Source organism: Dermochelys coriacea, chromosome 2 (genome assembly GCF_009764565.3).
Source record: "Dermochelys coriacea isolate rDerCor1 chromosome 2, rDerCor1.pri.v4, whole genome shotgun sequence".
NCBI classification, from domain to species: Eukaryota; Metazoa; Chordata; order Testudines; family Dermochelyidae; genus Dermochelys; species Dermochelys coriacea.
Genome location: NC_050069.1, coordinates 160,765,968 through 160,787,597, shown reverse-complemented (window position 1 = coordinate 160,787,597; position 21,630 = coordinate 160,765,968). Strand labels below are relative to the sequence as shown.

Here is a 21,630-nt window from a genome sequence, read left to right as displayed (position 1 = left end):
GAATACAGGGATGCCTAGGGTCACAAGTAGACTGAAGCAAAGGAGATTAAGTGATTTGTCCAAGATCACACAAAGTACGTGACACAGCTATGAATTTAATCTAAATTTTCTACTGCCCAGTCCATTACCTTATCCACAAGACTATCCTTCCTCTCAGAGACACCCACAAGTACCTTCCTCCAGCCTCTCTACAAATAACTTCCCTTTGTAAAATCTGCCAAAAAACATCTATTTTACCTAGTAATCTGCTCTCCAAGGCCTCAGCCACAGATACTGTCTAGTTACTATGCTAGAGGCCAGGGCTCTTACTATAAATCTCAAGGAATAAGAGGCTTCTGATAAAAAAAACCCATCAGTTTAAACAGATTTACAGTGCAGTTCTAATCAGAGGAGTGACTATATAAAATATGGCATCCACTTACTCAGCAAATCTGTTCTGCATGTGTATTCAGAAACATATCTGCTGACCTCAGTGACTAAAGTTCTTACTGCTCTTTACAATTGCTAGTCTTGCAAAGTCAATAGATTAAGAGTGACAGCTAGATTCTATTCCTTGTATATCAACAGAATCATTTATTAAATTTTAAAATCAGATCTGTACAATTCTAACTGAAGGCGATGGCATTGCACAGGTGTTGCTGAAGGCAACTTTGAATAAAGTGGGTTACCAAAGGTGCAAATGAGAACTTTACTAGCTTTATTAGTAACGGCCTATGAGAAGGCAAATGCCCAGCTTGACTTTCAGATCGCACCGTGAATTTACAGGGCTGTTCACAAGTAAATAGATTTTGCCAATAAACAAGACAAGTTTAATATAAAATTAATACTTAGCAACAGGGAACCTCAAGATCTCATTGTTTACAATTGCTTTTCATAGAAAAGTCACTTCACCAATGGCATAGTTGAAAAGAAGCAATTTCTTAATGACACTGCATTATGCTACAATAGGCCTGGTGAAATGGAAGAAAGCAACTATAGCAGAGCAGCAGCTGGTGCCTCAAAATTACACTTCAGAGAGGCTTACAATTCCTGTTAACTTGGACTTTTGAGAAGAAATCTCCTCTCCTTGGATTACTGAATATTTGGCTATTGAAACTTCTGCTGATGCACTCTGGGTACAGACAAGCTCAGTCTAGCTTAGTAACCCTTATGAGCTGCCTATTCTGTCTCCTGATTTTGCAAGGGTGTTCCAAATCTGCTGAAATATTCTATGAGGAACAGCAGCTATACCTGATTTTTTAAAAGACAGGGGGAAAAAGAAAAGAAAGGGAGTGAAGGAGAGGAAAGACTTTGCCTTGTCCCCTTCCCTTTCTTCTTAGTTTTAATTTTTTTTTTTTTTTTTTAAAGCAAGAAGTTCCTGCTCAACTGGAAAAAAAAAATCTTCCAGAAAGTCACTATCACCAGACAGAGCCCCTGCTAAATAAAGAAAAAAAAAAATCTCTTCACTTTCCCCATTCGTTGGAATGTTCATTTCCTCATGTGGGAAACCAAACCGGCCTTCATTCTTCTCTTTCTAATAGAGTCGGACAGAAATCCACTAAAGCTTGCTCCACTTGTGCAAACTGACTCATGGTGCCCTGTGGATTGCACGTCTGGGAGGAAATACTGACTATTTCCTTGCATAGGCTAGAACTAAGGTAGCTCATTCTGGTGAATAAATTATGACTGATATGAATTATTCAACAGCTAAAACAGCATTAGCTATGTACTACCTACTGCTCTTTGAATGACAGCCTGAGTACCTTAGCTTCCTTGCCACATATACTCCCTTAGGGCTTGTCTACACTTAGAACGCTACAGCTGTCCTACTGCAGCTGCACCATTGTAGCACTTCAGTGTAGATGCTGTCTGTACCAACGGGCGGGGTTCTCCTGTCCATGTAGGTAGCCCATCCTACCTGGGAAGCCTGCCCCTCCTCCAGCTGTGTCCCTACCCAGTTAACCCTGTGGGGGTTCGATTTGCTCAGTCTGTCCTTGAGCTTGGGGCAGTGGGTCCGTATGTGGCCTCTCTGCCCTCAGTAGTAACCATTCATGTTCTGTTGGTTCCCTCGAGCCAGTCGGTTGGTCCTGGTGCTGGTTGTTGCCCTGGAGAGGAGGTTCTCCACATTCCCCCTTTTGGGGGGGGGGGGTTCCAGGGTGACTCTCTCTCTGCACCATGGTAGGCTTATTCTTTTGGGACTCCTCTGTTCCACCCCCTGACTAGCTGTCCACAAAACTCGTCAGCCAGCTGCCCTGCAGGTCCTCTGGCTTTTTGTCCACCAACCATATCCTCAGGTCAGATGGACAATGTTCATACAGGTGCTCCAGTACAACCAGTTTAATCATGTCCTCCTGTAATCCACCTCCCCAAGAGGTAGTAGCTAGGTCAATGGAAGAAGTCTTCTGTCAACCTATTGCAGTCTACACTGGGAGGTGGGTTGCCATAGCTACATCTCTCGGGAGTTGGATTTTTCACATCCCTGAGAGATATAGCTAGTGTCAATTCTTAGTGTACACCAGGCCTTAGCTAGTTGCTTTTCTGAAGCCATTGAACAGGCTCATGCAACACTAAGGAAACTGCTGATCTACTCTGAAAACTGAAAACAAGTACTTGTGGCACCTTAGAGACTAACACATTTATTAGAGCATAAGCTTTCGTGAGCTACAGCTCACTTCATCAGATTCATTTGGTGGAAAATACAGAGGGGAGATTGATATACACACAGAGAACATGAAACAATGGGTTTATCATACACACTGTAAGGAGAGTGATCACTTAAGATAAGCCATCACCAGCAGCAGGGTCGGTAAAGAAGGAAAACCTTTCATGGTGACAAACAAGGTAGGCTATTTCCAGCAGTTAACAAGAATATCTGAGGAACAGTGGGGGGTGGGAGAAATAACATGGGCAAATCGTTTTACTTTGTGTAATGACTCATCCACTCCCAGTCTCTATTCAAGCCTAAGTTAATTGTATCCAATTTGCAAATTAATTCCAATTCAGCAGTCTCTCGTTGGAGTCTGTTTTTGAAGCTTTTTTGTTGAAGGATAGCCACTCAGGTCTGTAATCGAGTGACCAGAGAGATTGAAGTGTTCTCCGACTGGTTTTTGAATGTTCTAATTCTTGACGTCTGATTTGTGTCCATTCATTCTTTTATGTAGAGACTGTCCAGTTTGACCAATGTACATGGCAGAGGGGCATTGCTGGCATATCATGGCATATATCACATTGGTAGATGCGCAGGTGAACGAGCCTCTGATAGTGTGGCTGATGTGATTAGGCCCTATGATGGTGTCCCCTGAAAAATATGTGGACAGAGTTGGCTTTGTTGCAAGGATAGATTCCTGGGTTAGTGGTTCTGTTGTGTGGTGTGTGGTTGCTGGTGAGTATTTGCTTCAGATTGGGGGGCTGTCTGTAAGCAAGGACTGGCCTGTCTCCCAAGATCTGTGAGAGTGATGGGTCGTCCTTCAGGATAGGTTGTAGATCCTTGATCATGCGTTGGAGAGGTTTTAGTTGGGGGCTGAAGTTGATGGCTAGTGGCGTTCTGTTCTTTTCTTTGTTGGGCCTGTCCTGTAGTAGACGACTTCTGGGTACTCTTCTGGCTCTCTCAATCTGTCAAAAAACGGACTCCAACGAGAGACTACTGAATTGGAATTAATTTGCAAACTGGATACAATTAACTTAGGCTTGAATAGAGACTGGGAGTGGATGAGTCATTACATAAAGTAAAACTATTTCCCCATGTTATTTCTCCCCCCCACCCAACCCCCCACTGTTCCTCAGATATTCTTGTTAACTGCTGGAAATAGCCTACCTTGCTTGCCACCATGAAAGGTTTTCCTCCTTCCCCCCCCCCCCCCCAACACCGCTGCTGGTGATGGCTTATCTTAAGTGATCACTCTCCTTACAGCGTGTATGATAAACCCATTGTTTCATGTTCTCTGTGTGTGTATATATCAATCTCCCCTCTGTATTTTCCACCAAATGCATCCGATGAAGTGAGCTGTAGCTCACGAAAGCTTATGCTCTAATAAATTTGTTAGTCTCTAAGGTGCCACAAGTACTCCTTTTCTTTTTGCGAATACAGACTGACACGGCTGCTACTCTGAAAACTAACATCTACAAAGCTTCTCAGGGGTGTGAAAAGTCCACAGCCCTGAGTCATATATGCATGCCAAACTAACCCCCACCGTAAACAGCATTAAGTTGATGGAAGGATTCTTCTGTTGACCTAACTACCACCTTTCACAGAGGTGGATTAACTACAACGAGGGAGAACCTCTCATCATTGTAGTGAGCATCTTCACTGAAGTGCTGCTGTAGCTGTCCCGCTACAGCGTTTTAAGTGTGGACACAGCCTGAGAAGTCCAATGCTTGAAATTTTGCTGTCCTAAACAATTCTGTACCTTTTACACAGGGATAGACATGCCATTTTCCAAAGTGTGGCATTGTGCAAGACTTCAAGAGCTGCTGCTTCAGTTTCTCAGCCAGTACACTGTATCACATAATAAGTAGCAGCAAATAATAAGTTTCATCGTAACACTCTACAGACTTAACTGATTAATCCTTGAAACTCACTGTGAGACAGGCAAGCTATTATCCCATTTTACAGACTGGGAAGTGAGGCAGAAAGCTTGTGACTTGGGCTGGCTCACAGAAGGAGTCAGAGTAGGGAATTAAACTAACAAATTCCTCTTTTAGTCTTCTGTATACACCACTAGACATTGCCTACATTGCTCAATGCTCAAGAGTCTGACCAAATTAAAAAAAAGACTTAAAATGTACATTTATTCGAGAGTTCATAGGAAGTATAGGGTTTATAGAAAAAAATTCTGCACTTGCAGAAATAGTAAGATACTGTCAGTACATTACACAGAAAATACCTGTTTAGTGTGGTGAGTTTCTCATTCATATTTTCTCCTTTGTGAAACATTGTCTTCCTATTTATTTTCTCAATTTCTCAGGTCATATCACACACATAGAAGTGCTGCTAATTGATTTTGTGGTTTTTGTACTAACAGTCAGTCACAATACCAAACACATTTCTCCTTCTGCTACAAAGAGAAATTTCATTTTTAGAATGTCAGAACATTACCACCTAGCTAAAGTAAAACAAACAAAGTTCCCCTTCCTTGTCACAATCATATCCTTAAACTAAAGAAAGAAGGATCAGCAAACAATTATTATTCAAATAATTAAATGCTTTATTAAGTATTCTTTCTCCTCATACGCACAAGGCAAATAAACCTTAAAATGTGCTTTGTGCCCTGCATCCCTCAATAAAACTATACAGATCATAAGATAATCAAAACAGCTGCTCACAAATTTTTATAATTATAGCAGTCAAATTGTATTATTTCTATTTAAAAGCACTGAAAATTTTATTTTTTTCCCATTAACTACAGCCTATTTTATGTTGCAAAATACTTGGACAACACTTGTGCCAACATAGTAATGTTTTTTCCCATTCTACCCTTTTAAATAAAAGCTTTTTAATACCAAGTAATGAACAAGCAACAAAAAACATAAGCTTAACAATAGCCTCAGATTTATAAAGCTCTATGTATCACAAAGAAAATTTTAAGTACATCAAAAAACTACCTCCTAATAAAGCAGACAAATCTGGGGAGTCCAAGAAAAAGGCAAGGAAGATGTAGGTGGAGATAAATAACTTGATGATTTGTTTCTCATATCCAAGTTCGGGAATGCTCCAAAACATCATAAAATGCTAAAAAGTGTATATTATGCAGAGCAGTAATTTTCTTACATATTGGTCTCTCAAACTACATCAGTTTATCAAGGGTCTGACATTGGGACATGGAGTCTTACCACTAAGGCTGTGTCTATACAGTACTTGGGAGTTCAATGGGGAAAAAAAAGCACCCCACCAGTGCTAATACCAGTTCAAATAAACATATAGGAGCATTAGTGTATAAGTTCCAGCAGTTTCTAGATTTTTTAACACCGTTATTCCCTACTTTGCAGAGAAATTGAGAGACTAAATACAAGCAAGATTGTGAAGCATTCAAATATTATGGTAATTGGGGGGAACAGGGGCAGGTAAGTATACCACACAAACTCTGTGGTGTAGACAAGACTTCAGTAGCTAGACTGAATCTGGAACAGGTCAGTAGTGACCAACAAGCACTCAACAGCAGTTGAATGGCTTATATGTAGGGCTGCACAAAATTCACGGTCCATTTTGGTCAATTTCACGGTCATAGGATTTTAAAAAATCATAAATTTTATAATTTCACCTATTTAAATTTGAAATATCACAGTAGGGGTAGGGGTACTGACCCAAAAAGGAGTTGTGGGGGGAGGCGTTGTGAGGTTATTGGGGGGTGGGGGGGGTGGGGGGAAGAAGGGTGTTGCGGTACTGCTACCTTTACTTCTGTGCTGCTGCTGACGGTGGTGCTGCCTTCAGAGCTTGGCAGCTGGAGAGCGGAGGCTGCTGGCCGGGATCCCAGTTCTGAAGGCAGAGACAACACCAGCAGCAGCACAGAATTAAGAATGGTATGGTATGGTATTGCCACCCTTACTTCTGCACTAATGCCTGCAGAGCTGGGCCCTCAGTCAGCCGTCGCCACTCTGAAGGCAGCAGCGCAGAAGTAAGTATAGCGTGGTATGGTATTCCCACCCTTACTTCTGCTGGCAGGGCACTGCTGGCCACCCAGCTCTGAAGGCAGCGCAGACATAAGGGTGTCAATATCATGACCACCCCCAAAATAATCCTGTGACCCCCCCCGCAACTCTCTTTTGGGTCAGGCCCCCCAATTTGAGAATTGTTGGTCTCCCCCATGAAATCTATTCTATACTATACTATATCTATATCTATACTATAGGGTAAAAGCACACAGAAAGCCAGATTTCATGGTCCATGACACATTTTTCATGGCTGTGAACTTGGTAGGGCCCTACTTATATTAAATGAACTGCTGATCTCGGTCCAGCTCCTAGTGGACTGGGATCCACATAAAAGAACAGCCTACCAAATTAATATCTGTGCTAACCGAAAGTCTCAAAGAGGTCAGGGACATGGAGGTGTCCCATTCCCTCCACAAAAAATGATTTCTGCTTCCTCATAGCTCAGGGCCATGCCACTTTGAAGATGCTGTGAGACCGCTTGCACTGCCTCTGCCTATATTATCAGTTACCTCTCATGAACATCAGCAGTAACTTCCAAACTATGGTTCATCATAATCAGCCACATCAATCCATTTCTCTTCATCAGTTGTATATGAGTAGGAGTCAGATGACAATCTGTCCTCTTCTTTTTTTATCATCTCTAGACTAAAATAACGACTCTCATGAAGAATGCAGTTATGGAAACAATGGTTTTGTCACTCATAAGGGCCCAAATTAGCCTCTTTTCTTCACTAGTCAGGCATTTGACATAAGACGTATTAAGAAAGGCACAGTACACAACAATAAACAGAAGCAACACTTTGAGAACTTATAGATCATCTTTCATGTTAGGAACTCAGATCACTTTACAGACACTAATTCCCAACACCTTTAAAGTTTTGGGCCCATATTATAAAGGACAAAGAAAAAAAACAGAATAAAGGACTAGCCCAGTCATACAGCAAGTCAACGAGAGTTAGGAACAGAACTCCAAAGCTCTACTAGGAGTTGAGCTCAGAATTCATTGCAAAAATGCAACGCTCATGCCTATGTAAAGCCACCTTGCAGCTAGGAGCGAAGCTGAGGGCTAGACTTGGCAGAGCACTGGGCAGAGTGGAGGACCCATCACAGTCTGAGGGAACACCAGAACCTTCCTCCCTACAAGGAGGTGGCAACAGTAAGTGTAGGCCAGCAAGACACAGAAAGGCAAAAAAAGGAGATGCGGGATAGTAGAAAAAGTAAGAGAAATATAGTAAAACACCTATCTTTTCAGGTCGGGATTTGACTTTTAGCTATTGAACCAAATCATCATCAACACCATCAGAATAGTAGCTATATCCAATAGCAAGGAATGCCTTCCAAAAAGTGTATTTCTCAAAAAACTGCTATATTTTAAAGGTGGGTTTTTGGGGCAGGGAGAGGGGGATAAGTAAAGGGAGAAGAAAGCTTGAGAGGATAGATTCTATGAGACAAACCTGAAACTAAATCCGTCCTTTATTATACCAACTCCTCCCCAGAACTACAGGACTTCCATCATTCACGCAAACAGAATGGAAGCAACAAATACCTGTTCAACTAGGAGTTGTTTGGATATTGCCCACTTTGCATTATGGAGTGCTGCCTGTTCTGGGGTTATGAACCCATGGTTAAGAGGAAACACACATCTATCAGTTATTTGCCTAATTTAAAAGAGAATAGAATCATTCCTCACTCAGTGTCTACAAGCAAGGTCCATTATTGAGGAAAAACTTTTACACAGTAAGTAGGTTGAATGCAAAACTTACATACTAATGATTTGCATTCTACTGAAGAGACCTTTGCTGCAGTATTACTATTACATAAAGTACTCGTGTTTTCGATTCCACTTATCATATAAGAAATCTTTCATCTGGAAAGTGCAAGGTCTCATTTTCATGTTATAGCACATGATTCCAAGTAATTACTAGTAAATAAGGAAAAATATAGTTGTTTTTTGTTTATTTTCTTGTAGAGATGATCTGCCCCAAAGAAAAAGATTTGTTACGTTCAGTGTTGATAAATTACTCTCTGCTTACAGACGTGAAAAATGTTTACTTACAAAAACAAACAGACAGACTTTGGGAAATTAAGATTTTTTCTTATTTGACATCACAGTAGAAAAGGTAAAATTACAACATTTACAAAACGAATGATAAAAAGAAAAGGAGTACTTGTGGCACCTTAGAGACTAACAAATTTATTTAAGCATAAGCTTTCGTGAGCTTACGCTCAAATAAATTTGTTAGTGTCTAAGGTGCCACAAGTCCTTTTCTTTTTGCGAATACAGACTAACATGGCTGCTACTCAAACTAATGATAGTTGATGAAAAATATTGATGGACAACCTCAAAATGAGACATGCCCTGCAGCACGAGACAACCAAAAAATTCTATTCTGGCCAAATTAATTTAAAATTATTTACTAGGTGCCAGACAAGCTGCCAGCCTACACTTAGTGAAATTAGTACAATTAGAATCACATCAGACTTGAGGCTGCAAATGAGAAGTGGCTTCCTCACTTAGCATATGTCTACACGTATAGTGCTACCGTGGTGTAGCAAAACAAATGGGTATTTTCCAACCAAGCCTGATAAGTTGCTAATTCCTCCTGAGTCCACGTTTAATACAAATAAGCAACTTGGGAACAGTATGTGGCTAATTAGAAATGATTACAAAGAGACACTGTGAAAAAACATTTTCTTTTCACACAGCCGTATTTGAAATCCAGTTTGTCCTGTGACAAGTTACACTAGAACATCTTTTAAAAGGTAACATTATTGTATTGTTTAGTTCCATGGATTTTTCAGTCTTCCAAGAAATATAGTTTAAATTGACTGTTGTGATCCCCTAATATATGTCCTTATGCCTTTTTGAGTTCTTGACCTGCGTACAATATTTATCTGACTGCAAGCTCTTCAATACAGGGACTTTAGCACTGTATCGTTCGTTTTTTTTGTAGACCACCACCATGAACAAGCGTATATAAACAGATATATTTTCCCTAATAGTATTTTTATATATAAACAACAACATTTGTTAGTGTATTCCAAGTATTCCAACAAAAACTCTGTTTCTTAAGGGGGTGACAAACACTAACACAAACAAGGCAATGCAATACCAGTGCACATAATTAGTCAAACTGCAGGCTTCATAGTTCTCCTGGAGCAGGCTAGTAATGTCATGCATTATGTTTACTTTTTATCTCAGGGTGGGATCCACTAGTTGAATTGTGTGCATTTTTTGTCCCATGTGCCTCAATATGTCATTCACATAGTTCTCTTAGTAATTGCTAATGAAGTAATCAATCAATGAAAACTGTGTTTTTTAAAATAAAAGTGATAAAGCCCAGGAATTATTTATTTCATTGATTGGTCACATAGATCTGGTGTTTCATCAACGTGTGCTCAATCCATATTAATACACGAAACGAGCTGTTGTCTGTGGAATCCGCATCTGCTGGAATAATGAAGACTGAACATTTTAATCCAAGTGGTAGAACCAAGGGGCTGGCATCACATCAGTGGAACCCCCTGTGGATCTGCTGGGGTTTAGGATTCCTGCTTCCCATCCCACAGCCATGAAAATCCACATCAGGGCTTTGTATGCAAATGAAGGGATTCTTTTGCCTTTGGGAAGGGCCTGCGGAGGAAGTAGACAGATATATTTCCTGTGGTTCTGACAGTTGCCTCGGACTGTAAAATGGCAAGAACCTTGCAGGGGTCTCATCTGCCCCCTCTTCTAAGAAAATACTGATAAGTCTGGGTAGAGACAGTAGAACTGGCCATCCTCTGATGCTCCTGATAGTTCAAGTGGCAGACCTCGTCCAATTCCCTAACCCATGAGTAACCTAAATGCCCCTTAGAGCGGCAAACCTCCACTTGTAGGATGTAAATGAAAAAATACAATGTGGGGGAGGGTTGGGGGAAATCAGTTGACTCACTGGGGGAGGTGGGCAGGAGACAGCCACTCAAGACAGAAGCCATTGTTAACCAGAGTAGGTCAAAGTGCCATGGCCATGTTGTGAAGCAAGAAAGGGAAATAGGATGTTAGCACTGGGGAGGGGGACAAACATGGAGGGAAAGAGTCTCTGAAAATAAAATTACAGGGAGCAAACTGGAGCCTCCATATGACCACCACTGCAAAGGGTTGCCAGCAGCACAGCTTCAGGGTGTGTGGGTAGGAAAGAAAAGGTGGAGAAGGCAGGCAGAAATGCAAGTCCTAAAGAAATCCCCATCCTCCTCCCTGCATCCTTGTCTCCTTCATCCATTTTAGTTCAAAAGTCTCTTTTACTCTGCTGGACCAAACCCTTCACCTCTACCCTCAGTCTCACATATGCATGACCCACCCCTTGCTTCCATGTTTATCCCGTACTTCTTTCATTCAAGAGAGGCCTGCCAGCTACTTCCTCTTTAACTTCAAACAAGCCAGCATTTCCCCAAATTATGAAACTCCACCTATGATCCCATTGCCTTCGTCATCTGCTTCCTCAGCTCTCTCCTTCCCTTTCCTGCTCCTCCTGCTGTCACGGGAGAAGATAGCTCCCATTGACTTTGGCTTTTGCCCTTTTCACTGAACAGAAATTGCTTTTCCCTGCCCACACAACTTCTTCACCTTTCTGTCACCTATAACACTGTAAAATACCACCTATTCTCCTGCCTACGCTTCAGAGATGCCATGTTCTCATGGCACTCTTTTCTCTCTGACTGATCCATCAATGTATCCTCTTCTTCTTCCCCTCCCCTCCCGCCTTCTGCTCTGTCACTGTCTCTCAGGACTCCTCCCTGGTCTTCTCCCTCTACAGACTACCTGGAGTGACCTCATACATTCTCTTGCCTTCTATCACCATCTTTGTGTTAATGAATCCCATATTTCTCTCTCCAATCCCAATTTTTTCTCCACTTTTCTCAGACTCTCATTTCTTCCTCGATTGCCTGCTGCCAACTTAAACAGAAAAGGGTTAAAATTGAACTCTCCAAACTTTCTTGGAAACCTTCTTTATTTCTCAGCCATTTCTAGCATACTCCCTTCCCTATCCCACCCCCCAGCTTCCAATTATGGTGTTATTTTTTGGATGCCTCTGTCGCCACTCTTAACCCTCTCCCCAATTCTTCACCCACACAGACACTGCTATTTCTTTCTATAAAAATATTTCTGCAAAATCTGCCTTCTCCATCCACAACACAAAACTTTGTAAGTTCTTCAACTGAACTGGGAGCCTAAAATGCAGCACCAAAAACTTTAAGTTCAAAGCTGGTTTGTTTGTTTTTTTATTCCAGAGCAGCAGCTGGGCTTGGAGAGGGAAGCAAAGAATCGCATCCTTTTTCAAGTCCTACTTTTAGCACCCCATCCTCTAGAAATATACCTATATGCCTTCTTCCCTATACTACCCTCCTCATCCCCAGAAAGAAAGAGATGTTTCCTTCCCAGAATCCCCAAAGACTTGCCTCTCCGCAACCAACCACCTCTCCCTCCACACTGTCCATGTATTTTCAGGAACATCTTCCTTGCCCTCAAATTTCACCCTCCCTCCCCTTATGCCCCTCAATGGCCATCACTTCCTCAAAACTATCCTTTCTACTCCTGTTCTCCTGACCAACCTACTCCCCAAAACCAGTTGTTATCTCTCCTTAATCAAAGTCAATTAGTTGGGCACACCCTCACCCGCAAGTCAAGTTCTGCCACCCCCTACCTATTTTTGTGGAACCTCTTTCTGCCTCCTTTCTCTATTTTCCCAACTCCTCTTGCTGCACTGTGGGTTCTCCTTCTCCCCTTCACATGAAGGCTACATGGCTCTAGCTCCCTGCTCTCTCTTGCTCGTGCTCTCTCAATGCCTGCTCCCCTCCTCTTAAAGGAGCGGCAGCTCAGATGTTACTTTGCTCTTCATTTCCCATCCCCCAGGGATGGAGGGCAGAGCTACTGGGGAGACATTTTCAATTTAGACTCAAACAAATTTTCTTCTTAACAGAGACCCCATCAAAGGATGCACTTAAGAGCATCAGAGCCGGAGGCTGAACACTAATGGCGTATTCAGCAATCTGGTCTGAAGAGTGACTGCAGAAATGGCATGAGATGGTTCCATGTTTGTCTAAAAGAAATTATTTCCATATCAAATGTGCTCAATTTACAAGTAAAATGATGTGTTTTCTAACTGCCAGCCCTGTAAACTTCCTTCTCATCACTCATAAGGAAGCTGTGTCTTCAACAGAGTTGCACAAGTATTGCTGGTAACTTAAAGGTTGCGTTTGCAGGCTTGTTAATAAAACAATATGTTTCTGTCAAGTGAGCAAATGTTACATAGAATCAGACAAAACAAACATGGAAAGAATTCCATTTTACAGTTACTTTTCAGAGCAGAACTGCATTTTAACCTATTGTTTACAAAGTGCACAAACAAGTCTCCATTTTCCACCTCCCTCCAAATATCTACACCCTCAATCATAGAACCAAAGATAACATGCACTTACCTTCATCTTTCAAGCACATTATTCTAATTATTCCCCTTCCCTCCCACATCAATTGGTAAGTTCTCTAGTTCAACTGTCAACTCTTTGTGGCAGAGTCCCTCTCATCATCTCAAGCTGTAAAGCACCTAGCAAACAGCAAGACTTGTACAACTAAACAAAAAAAGAACAATTAATCATTATGTAGTTATTGAAAGAGTTGATGTTATTAAAGATAAGCCAAAATAAAATACCACTCACTATAAGTGTTTTACTATACTGCTGCTGTAATATATTTAAAGTATTATATATTTTAATGTGCACTTTTTACAATTGATGGTGTTCATATACTCTGTTGTAAATAGCAGTACAGAGTAATACAAAGTGCTACAGGTGTAACCAAGGTTGTAGAAAAATACAATAATGTAATTAAAGACTATTGTCATGAATATACTCAAGAGGGCAGAGTTACAGTAGCATGACTGACTTTAAACATACTCCCATTTGAATAGATAACTATGCAAGCCTAGTGTTCCATTAATATTTCTTGCATTTCATTTTTATCAGGTTGTCAAAAAGCAATGTCTATAACGAGAGAAACTGTAATTTTTGTGAATGATAAGTTTAAATTGGGTTTATTATTGATTCATATTTATTTATTAATTCTCCACTTGTTACTTTATAAGAGAGGTGTTATTTAATAATATAGTAATGTGGTCCTAAAAATAATAATACAAAATTATTCAGCTCAGAGACAAACTTGAATCAAAGGGTCCTACTGTATATTAGTAGGTTTCACTACACATTTTTCTCAAATGAAGGAGTTTATTTTTACAAAAGTTCTGCTCAGAAAATAATGTAAAAGAGGTAGGAGGAATTAAAAGTGTTATTTTGACTCCCTTTCTTCCCTAGTGCTATTTACAAATTGTATCAAGTCAGTTGCTTGGCAAATAATAAACCAAAGAGAGGACAGCAATAGCAAAGAGTTTCTTAAAACACCAAAATGTTATTTTACATTTGCATTTGATGTAAACAATACAGTTTACACTATTGTTACACAGTTACACTAGCATAGCTATGATTACATTATTCAGCCAAGAAAGGGATATGGTACCATAAACACGAATGACTAAAAGTAGTAAGGAATTTTTGTTAACCGTATTCTAAATGTTGCTATAGTAGCTGAAACAGTCATTAAAATACCAAAGTAAAATACCAAGTACCAAAAACGAAGGCGCAGAATAAAACAAAAGCTATTCATTTAAAGTATTATTTGTCTTTTCCATTTATTTGATCACTAAACATAATATTTTATAACACACCACACACCTTCTCTGTAATTATATTCTTGAGTATCTAAGAGATTTCTTTATTACAGCAAGGCGATTGCTAGTGAAGGAATGTTTATGACAGACTACCCTGAACTGACAGCTAGAGCTTTATAGCACAGAAGTAGCCATCTCACAAAAAGTCTTATGATGAAAATGCACCAGATTAAAAATGTAGGTCTGATTTTTAGAAGTTCAGAGCATCCACAACTTTGACTAAAATCAACACAATCTCTGGATACTCAGCTTTAAAAGCCAGGCCTTAAAAGTCTTCATTTCCACTTGTGGATCAGACTACCAGAGCAACATCAACATATTTTGTTTTTTCTATTCTCCATCTTTACGCTTGTATGTAAAAAGGTATGGCATCACCTGCAGCTACTTTTCTTTTGTTAAGTCATAAGAATTCTGAAGCAACCCTCTGAGAAGAAGAAATTATTATTTTGATAGCAGTGAGCAAATAACCTTCTACCCCACCAACAGCTGAGTTGCAAGGCAAAGACCAAACAAATAATAGCCTCCTGTACCAATATGACAACACAAAAAATGCTAAATATGCTCTTGAAGCTTAATAATATACAGCAAGAGCAGGAAAAGGCTGTTCTGATACTCTCCTTTCCTTCTCCCACATCAATTCATATCAGACATTCTAGATTTCGGATGTGCACATATATCTGGTCAACAGGAACTAATGACACTATTTTACACTCTTTCCCGTGGGCAATCACCCCACAGCAACAGATCTGGTAAACTACCACTCACTTCTTCACAACATATGTAAGCTTAACAGCATCTCTAAGATGCAATACAGGGCCCTGAGGAGTTGTGGGTTTAAGAAGCTAGCTAGTGCATTATTCTGTTTAGAACGAATGCTTTCAAGGTACACATTTTTGTCTTAAAGATTTAAAAGCAAAGGGAAAGCATGTATCAGCAAGTACTCCTCAAAATATTACATAAAAAGTTTAATAAAGGAATTGGCTGAAACACTCAAAACAATATTTTTTTTACTTTGTTTAGCTGAAGGTAGTGCAAAGTCCAGGAGAAAGCAAAGAGAGCAGTAATGAAGAAAGTTTGAGCAGATTAAAGAGAGTGAAAGGGGATATATACATGAAAGAGCGGGAGGGAGAGAGAGAGAGAGAGAGAATATAAGTTATGGAATAATTTGAAAGTAGCAGCACCTTTGGTTGTTCACAGAAGAAAAGGAGAACAGAGGGCAAATGTTAAAGGCAGAAATGGATAAGAAGAGATAGATATGATCAGGTACACAAGAAAGATGGCTTTGGTGACAATATTTTGTACAGATTGAAAGAAAAAAAAGTGAGGAAAGAACAAGTGGAGACCACAGAGGTGGCGATTACAGAAAGTGAAAAGTTAGCAGGACTTGGACAAAAGTGTAGACAATAAGATTCTCAATTTAAGTGTTATGCCAAAATCGTAATATTTACCTCAGAACATTACTGAAGTCAACCTTACCAAACACCCACACAGTTGTCTATTTTAGACAGCTGGTCAGCACAATAGAAAACTTAAAGCATCACTGAAAGTAGAATCTGACAAGGTGCATGTTTAAGGGAATCTAACTTGTACTAAAGGAGGAATTTTAGGGGTTAAAGGTTAACAAGACAGGCTATAAAATTAGAATTTTATATTTTCCCCTACAACACATATTTCCTGCCTTCAGACAAATGAGGGAACCAATCAGTCTTTTTAAAAGTTGTAAACATTACCCCCCAAAAATCCTTTAATCCACTATGCCGTTTCAGGCCCCAGTCCTGTAGACACTTGCATAAAGTTATGCACATGCAAGCAGTTTGTCTGCAGGACTGGGGCACGGTATGTGCAAGACTGAGAAAACTGCAGTGCAGTACCTGTTACCAATATGCATGGACTGGAGCAATGCCTCTTTCATAATTTTTTTAATCATCAATTTGGGTGTTTTATGAAAGAGAGAAAAAGTGTGGAACAGGTAAAGATACGAGCTAAAATAATCTTCTGCTGAGTTAGATAAAATGCTAACAGTCATTGTGAGCTCCCATAGAGTCCTCCACCACAACCTGTTGAGCAAACGGGAGAGTTGTCAAAAGTCCCATACGCCATCTGAGGACAAACACACAATAACCATGACATACTTTAACCCATTGTTTACAAACAGTTATGTTTAATTAGTTTGAGCATTACAATATTAGCCTGTGTGCTTTTCATTCTTTATTGGACCACACAACTATTTAAATTGAGAGAATAAGATTTCCTTTTATTTTCAATAGTAAAGAAGCAAGGAGCGTGCCATTATTACATTCCACTCAGAAGACACAGAAGAATTACTGATTAGATGCAATTGATCTGGTTTCAGTTCAGTCACGTTTTAACACTATGTTGTCTGAATAAATGTGATCTTTAACAATAAGCAGGCAATATATGTTAGTTAGTTCAAATATGTTAGTTCAAATAGAGTATAGCATTGAATATTTATTGATCTTAACTACATTAACTTCTGTAAGTATATCCTTAATATATTGATTTTATCCCGATTACTTATTAAAATTCTTCCTTAGAAAACATTTTTGCTCAGCAGTAAAATTAGCACTATAATAAACTGTGATTCAGACCCAGAACATTATTAGCTCCTTCCTCTAAGAGATACCAAGATTACAACTGTCTTCAAAAATGATTAGTTTGAAAGGAAGAGAGGAATTAATAACATTATCTTAAGTGAGGTAGATGCTCTGCAAGCTTCCCCAGATGTCTCTACCTACACACTCCAAACCTGACCTTCAACACTGCTATTTTCTCTTGAGCTGAGAACATCATGGTGCCAAATTGGTTAAGTGTGCACACAGCATAAGTGGGTGCACACAAAACAGTCAAAGGCTTACAATGAAAAATAAATATTCTGGAACAAGGTTGTTTTTTTTCCATACTGTTGAAATTAAACACCTTGTAATTAAAAAGTAATTTTGATACTGTTAAAATTATGTGAATATAGTTTTTTACCTTAGTTCATAGAGCACCAAATATATTGGAAAGGGAATATTTCTTCTTGTTTTGGTACTAAAGTTGACTATTCAACAAAAGAATTGCAAACTCTGAACATCAATTGCACAAAGTGGGTGGGAGAAAGAGAAGAATATCCAGACCTCTGCAGTATGTACTTCTTACAGATCTTCCAAAAATTCATATGGAAGTCTTAAATCTTTAGTCTAAACTCTTACAAGCCATTAAATACTTTCAATATTACTGTGATTTTAAAACAACCCCTGAAGCCATACCATGTACAAATATAGTTAAATTGAAATAAACCTCCCCGATGGCATAAGAAGAAGCCAGGAACAAGTTTCAAAGTTTGTAATTTTTTTTTAAAAAAAGGGGGGGGGGGAATAGCCCAAAAACAACCAGAAAAAGAGAAAGCCAGAACTTGCAAAATGTATTATAAGACATGCAAATCTAATACCACAGTACTTAACTCCCAGAGTTGGGTGAGCAGTAGCAGCTCAAACCAACCCAACTATGGGCTATCAAGAATTCAATTTTCAGTTGAACTCCGTTAAAGTCAAGGCAGCAGATCCCAGTGGATCTCTCAGCAGCGCGTTTGAGTGAGGTGCGGCGAATGCAGCGCGTAGCTGGGTAAAGCCCCGGGAAGAGAGACTTGTCTGTACAAGAACCCGAGGACCCTTGTAGAGTTACCTAGGCGGCTACTGCCCTTGTGTATTCACCGCCGAGAAAAGCACCCCCGACACCCCCCCCCCCCCGGTGCAAGAGAGATGCCTGTGCGGGACAAGGAGAGAATTACGCTTCAGCCACAAGGTACAACGTTGGCACAGCCTGACACAGCAATCCTGCAACTTCAGTCGGAAACGTCAGCGTGCACCTGGGTGCGTGACATTATCAGGCCTAATACGGAGCCGTTCCTGCACTTTAGACAGCCAGGCTTAACGCCTGCCAGGAAATGCAAGGGGGGGGGGGAAAGAGAAGGTTACTCGCTCTCCCCCCCCCCCATAGCGCTGCACGGCGAGCATTAACTGCGACCCCCGCCCCGCAAGCACAACACGCCGCCCGCGCTAGGCCAAAGGGACCTGGTCCAGCGGCGGGACCCCAGAAACAAGCCCGGCTCTTCGCTTTCCCCTGCAGAGCTACAGGTGCGGACTGTGAGCGCAGTGACCGCTGGCGGGGCTGGGGGAAACAGGAAAGACAGAAATCCCCATGAGCAGCTACAGCTTCCCCCCCCCCCTCCACCATCCCCAGGCCCCTTGCACCGCGGGCTCTCCCCCCCCCCCAACACTTTCGCGGGAGGGGGCGCAAACGGCACTAACATGAGCACGAATCCATTACAAGGTAGCAGCTCGACTGCGCGGGGGATTGGGGGAGGAGATGGCGGCTCCCCCTGCCCGTGCAGCACGCCCCCGCGCCCCCCCCCCAGCCCAGGGATCGGGGCAGTCCCGGGGGGCAGGAGCAGCTCACGCGGGGGAGGGGAGCAGGGGGGTGTCTCCTCCCTACGCACTGGTGGTTTGTTCCGAGCGGAAGGGGCAGCCCCCGGGGAAAGGAGAGGGGCAAACAGGAGCCGCCAGGCCAGTTACCTGGCGAGCAGGTGCATAGAAGGCAGGCTGGGGGGCAGGGGCGTGTCAAGGGGGCTCCACAAGGGGCACGGGGTTGGGGAGGGAGAAGGCTGCACGCAGGCAACTGTGTGTTACAGGGGGGCAGCAGCGCGGTGCTGGGGGCGGGGGGGCGACGCTGGGGGTGGGCTGCAGCGCGGTGCTGGGCGCGGGGGGCTGTAGGGGGGCATGGCATGGGGGCCGGCGGGCGGGGGGGGGCGACGCTGGGGGTGGGCTGCAGCGCGGTGCTGGGGGCTGTACGGGGGCATGTCATGGGGGCCGGCGGGCGGGGGGGCTGCAGCGCGGTAACTTACCGGCAGCTCCACGTTGACGTCGGTCCCGTCCAGCAGCAGGACCCGGCACTGCAGCGCCACTTTGCTGTCCCCGGCCGCCGGGATGTGGACAACGGCTCCGGCGCTGTGCCCGGCTCCTCCGGGGTGCGGGGAAGAGGGGAACCCCTCCGCGGCGGCGGCTCCTCTCGGCCCCCCGTCCCGCTCGTCCCCAGCTCCAAAGGCGCCTCCTCGCCCGGCTCCCCGTCCGTAGCGCTGCATCGACCGCCGGCCAAAGGTCCTGCGCAGGAACCGCAGCATCCTGGGGGCGCCCAACCCGGCGGCTCACACCCCCGAGCCCGCAGCTCCGCGCCCAGCCCCGGGGAGCCTCCCAGAGCGACCCAGCAGCGCCGCCCGCCGGGAGGCAGGCACCGGGGCCAACCCTCCCCGGCTCCCGGCTCCGCCCTGTGCAGCGCCGCCCGGCCGAGGGAAGGGGGCGGGGGAGATGGGGCGGGAGCCGCGCCGCGGGGCGGCCAGGGGGAGCCGCTGCTGCTGCCGCCGCTGGCGCTGAGGCGCAGCGCGAGGCAACCTGTAGGGGCGGCGGCTGCTCCCGGGGGAAAGGTCCCGCCGCCGCCGCCGCCGCCCGCGCTGCGCCCGCCCGGCTGCCTGGCGAGCCGGCGCCGCCCCGCGGAGCGGCCGGGGTCCCCCCTGCTCCCCGCTCCGGCAGGGCGCGCGCACACGCTCAGGGCGGGGAGGGCGCCTGCGCCGGGCCTGCCCCCGCTCCACCTCCGGCCGGGGAGGCGGAGGAAGGGCCAAGCGCCGCGTTTCACCTGCGGGCTCGGAAACCCCCGCCTTGCTGCCCTGTGCACGGGTGAGGCAGCCGCCTGCTGCCCTCTGCTGGCCCTCGCTGCCACGGGGAGGCGTCTGGGGCCGGCCGAGCCGCGTGTTCCCCCCACACCGACCCTGCCGCGGCGGGAGACGAGGAGACCTAGTCGAGGTGGGTCGCGGTGTGTAATTTAGGCCGCGATCCAGCCTTGCTCCTCCCCGCTGTTACTTCGCTACCCTCCGCCCCCAGGCTCGGGCTGCCCCTTCTCTCCTGCCTCCTCTCCTTGCCCCTGCACTCTGCCGCTTGGGCTTCTACGCCGCAGGACCCATGGGGCGCACAGCTCTGCTTCTAGCTGCTAAAATGCAGGGGCCGCGGCAGGTGAAGCCCGCGAACCTGTCACCGCCTCCGCCCTCCGCCCGCAATACCTGCAACAAACTCGGCCAGGGCTCCCTGCCCTGCCCAGGGGCTTCAGCTCAAAGAGACAGCTGCGCCAGCGCTGGCAGGGCAGTGTGCTAAGTTAATTTCCATATTGTAATCACGTTACGTTTTCCCGTTTTATCAGGTGCCCCCCTATCACGGATTCAGAACCCCCTTTCATCCAGCCATAAAGTTGGGTCCCCCCCTCCCCAAGCACCAGTGTGCAGCCCTCAAATTGAGAGCCAGTGGTTTAGATAGCTGCAGGACACTCCTAGCTAATCTGGGAGAGTAATAAACCTATGGGAGGGGGAAATAATACCTAGACACTTAAGGAAACATTAAGGGCCAGAGGGAGGAGATAAGAGGAGAAAGTGAACTGAGAAAATGAGTGAATAAAAATGAGGGCAGCAGGAAATAATAAAATATACACTCAGTATTTTTGAAAGCAGTCCAGGCCATCTGAGAAGGACCTGTTGCCTGTTCACAGAAATGGGATGGATCAAGGACATGCATGGTACATCTGGTATCCAGGGTAGTGCTAGAGCAGGGGCACTTACACTTTGTTAAAATTTCACTCAATAATTGAACGAAAGATAAGAAAAATTTCTCTGTCTCTGATTAAATGTACCCATCCTCTAGACACTGTTATGGCACTCCTGCAAAAATCTCATTCTTAGGACGCACAAAAATACTGCCTTCAGAATCACCACTATGTATTTAAAAAAAAAAAATCCAAAGGGAGAGCATTTTGCTGCATTTCCTACCTCTTCATTTGCTTTTCAGGCTAAACAGTAGTCTTCCTTCCTTGGTTATGGCTACAAGTCAAACAGATGGTTTTGAATAATCCTTCACCCATTCTCTCTGCAAACATAGCAGCCTAGTGTCACAGCATTTAGTATGACTGGAGGAGGGGACATTTGTAGAAGCCCTATGTTTAAAATATTGGCAGTATATCATTTCTAATGAAAGCAACAAAGGGCACAATTCCATGCATCCACCTTTCATCATTAGAACAAATGAATGTAAAGCATTGTCTTGCACTAAAGGGCTTGGACATCACTGCTAAATTATCTGGTAGCAGCAGCTCTGCATCTCCTCCTCTTGTTCCACACTACACAAGGGGCTCAGACCTGAAGTGCTCA

At 43.6% G+C, this 21,630-nt stretch overlaps 1 protein-coding gene across 5 annotated transcripts in view; it reads right to left on the bottom strand.

Moving 5' to 3' along the window:
• The window catches only part of EPB41L4B (erythrocyte membrane protein band 4.1 like 4B), a 255,127-nt gene extending 235,268 nt beyond the window's left edge, over positions 1-19,859 (bottom strand). For 4 of the 5 annotated variants that reach the window (XM_038392440.2, XM_038392441.2, XM_043508596.1 and 1 more), the window contains exon 1: positions 19,291-19,859. In XM_038392440.2, the coding sequence (XP_038248368.1) occupies positions 19,291-19,566 (276 nt within the window). In that variant the 5' untranslated portion in view covers positions 19,567-19,859. The remainder of the gene's footprint in view (positions 1-19,290) is intronic. The other variant, XM_038392442.2, reaches the window with a different exon arrangement.
• Positions 19,860-21,630: the final 1,771 nt, after the last annotated feature.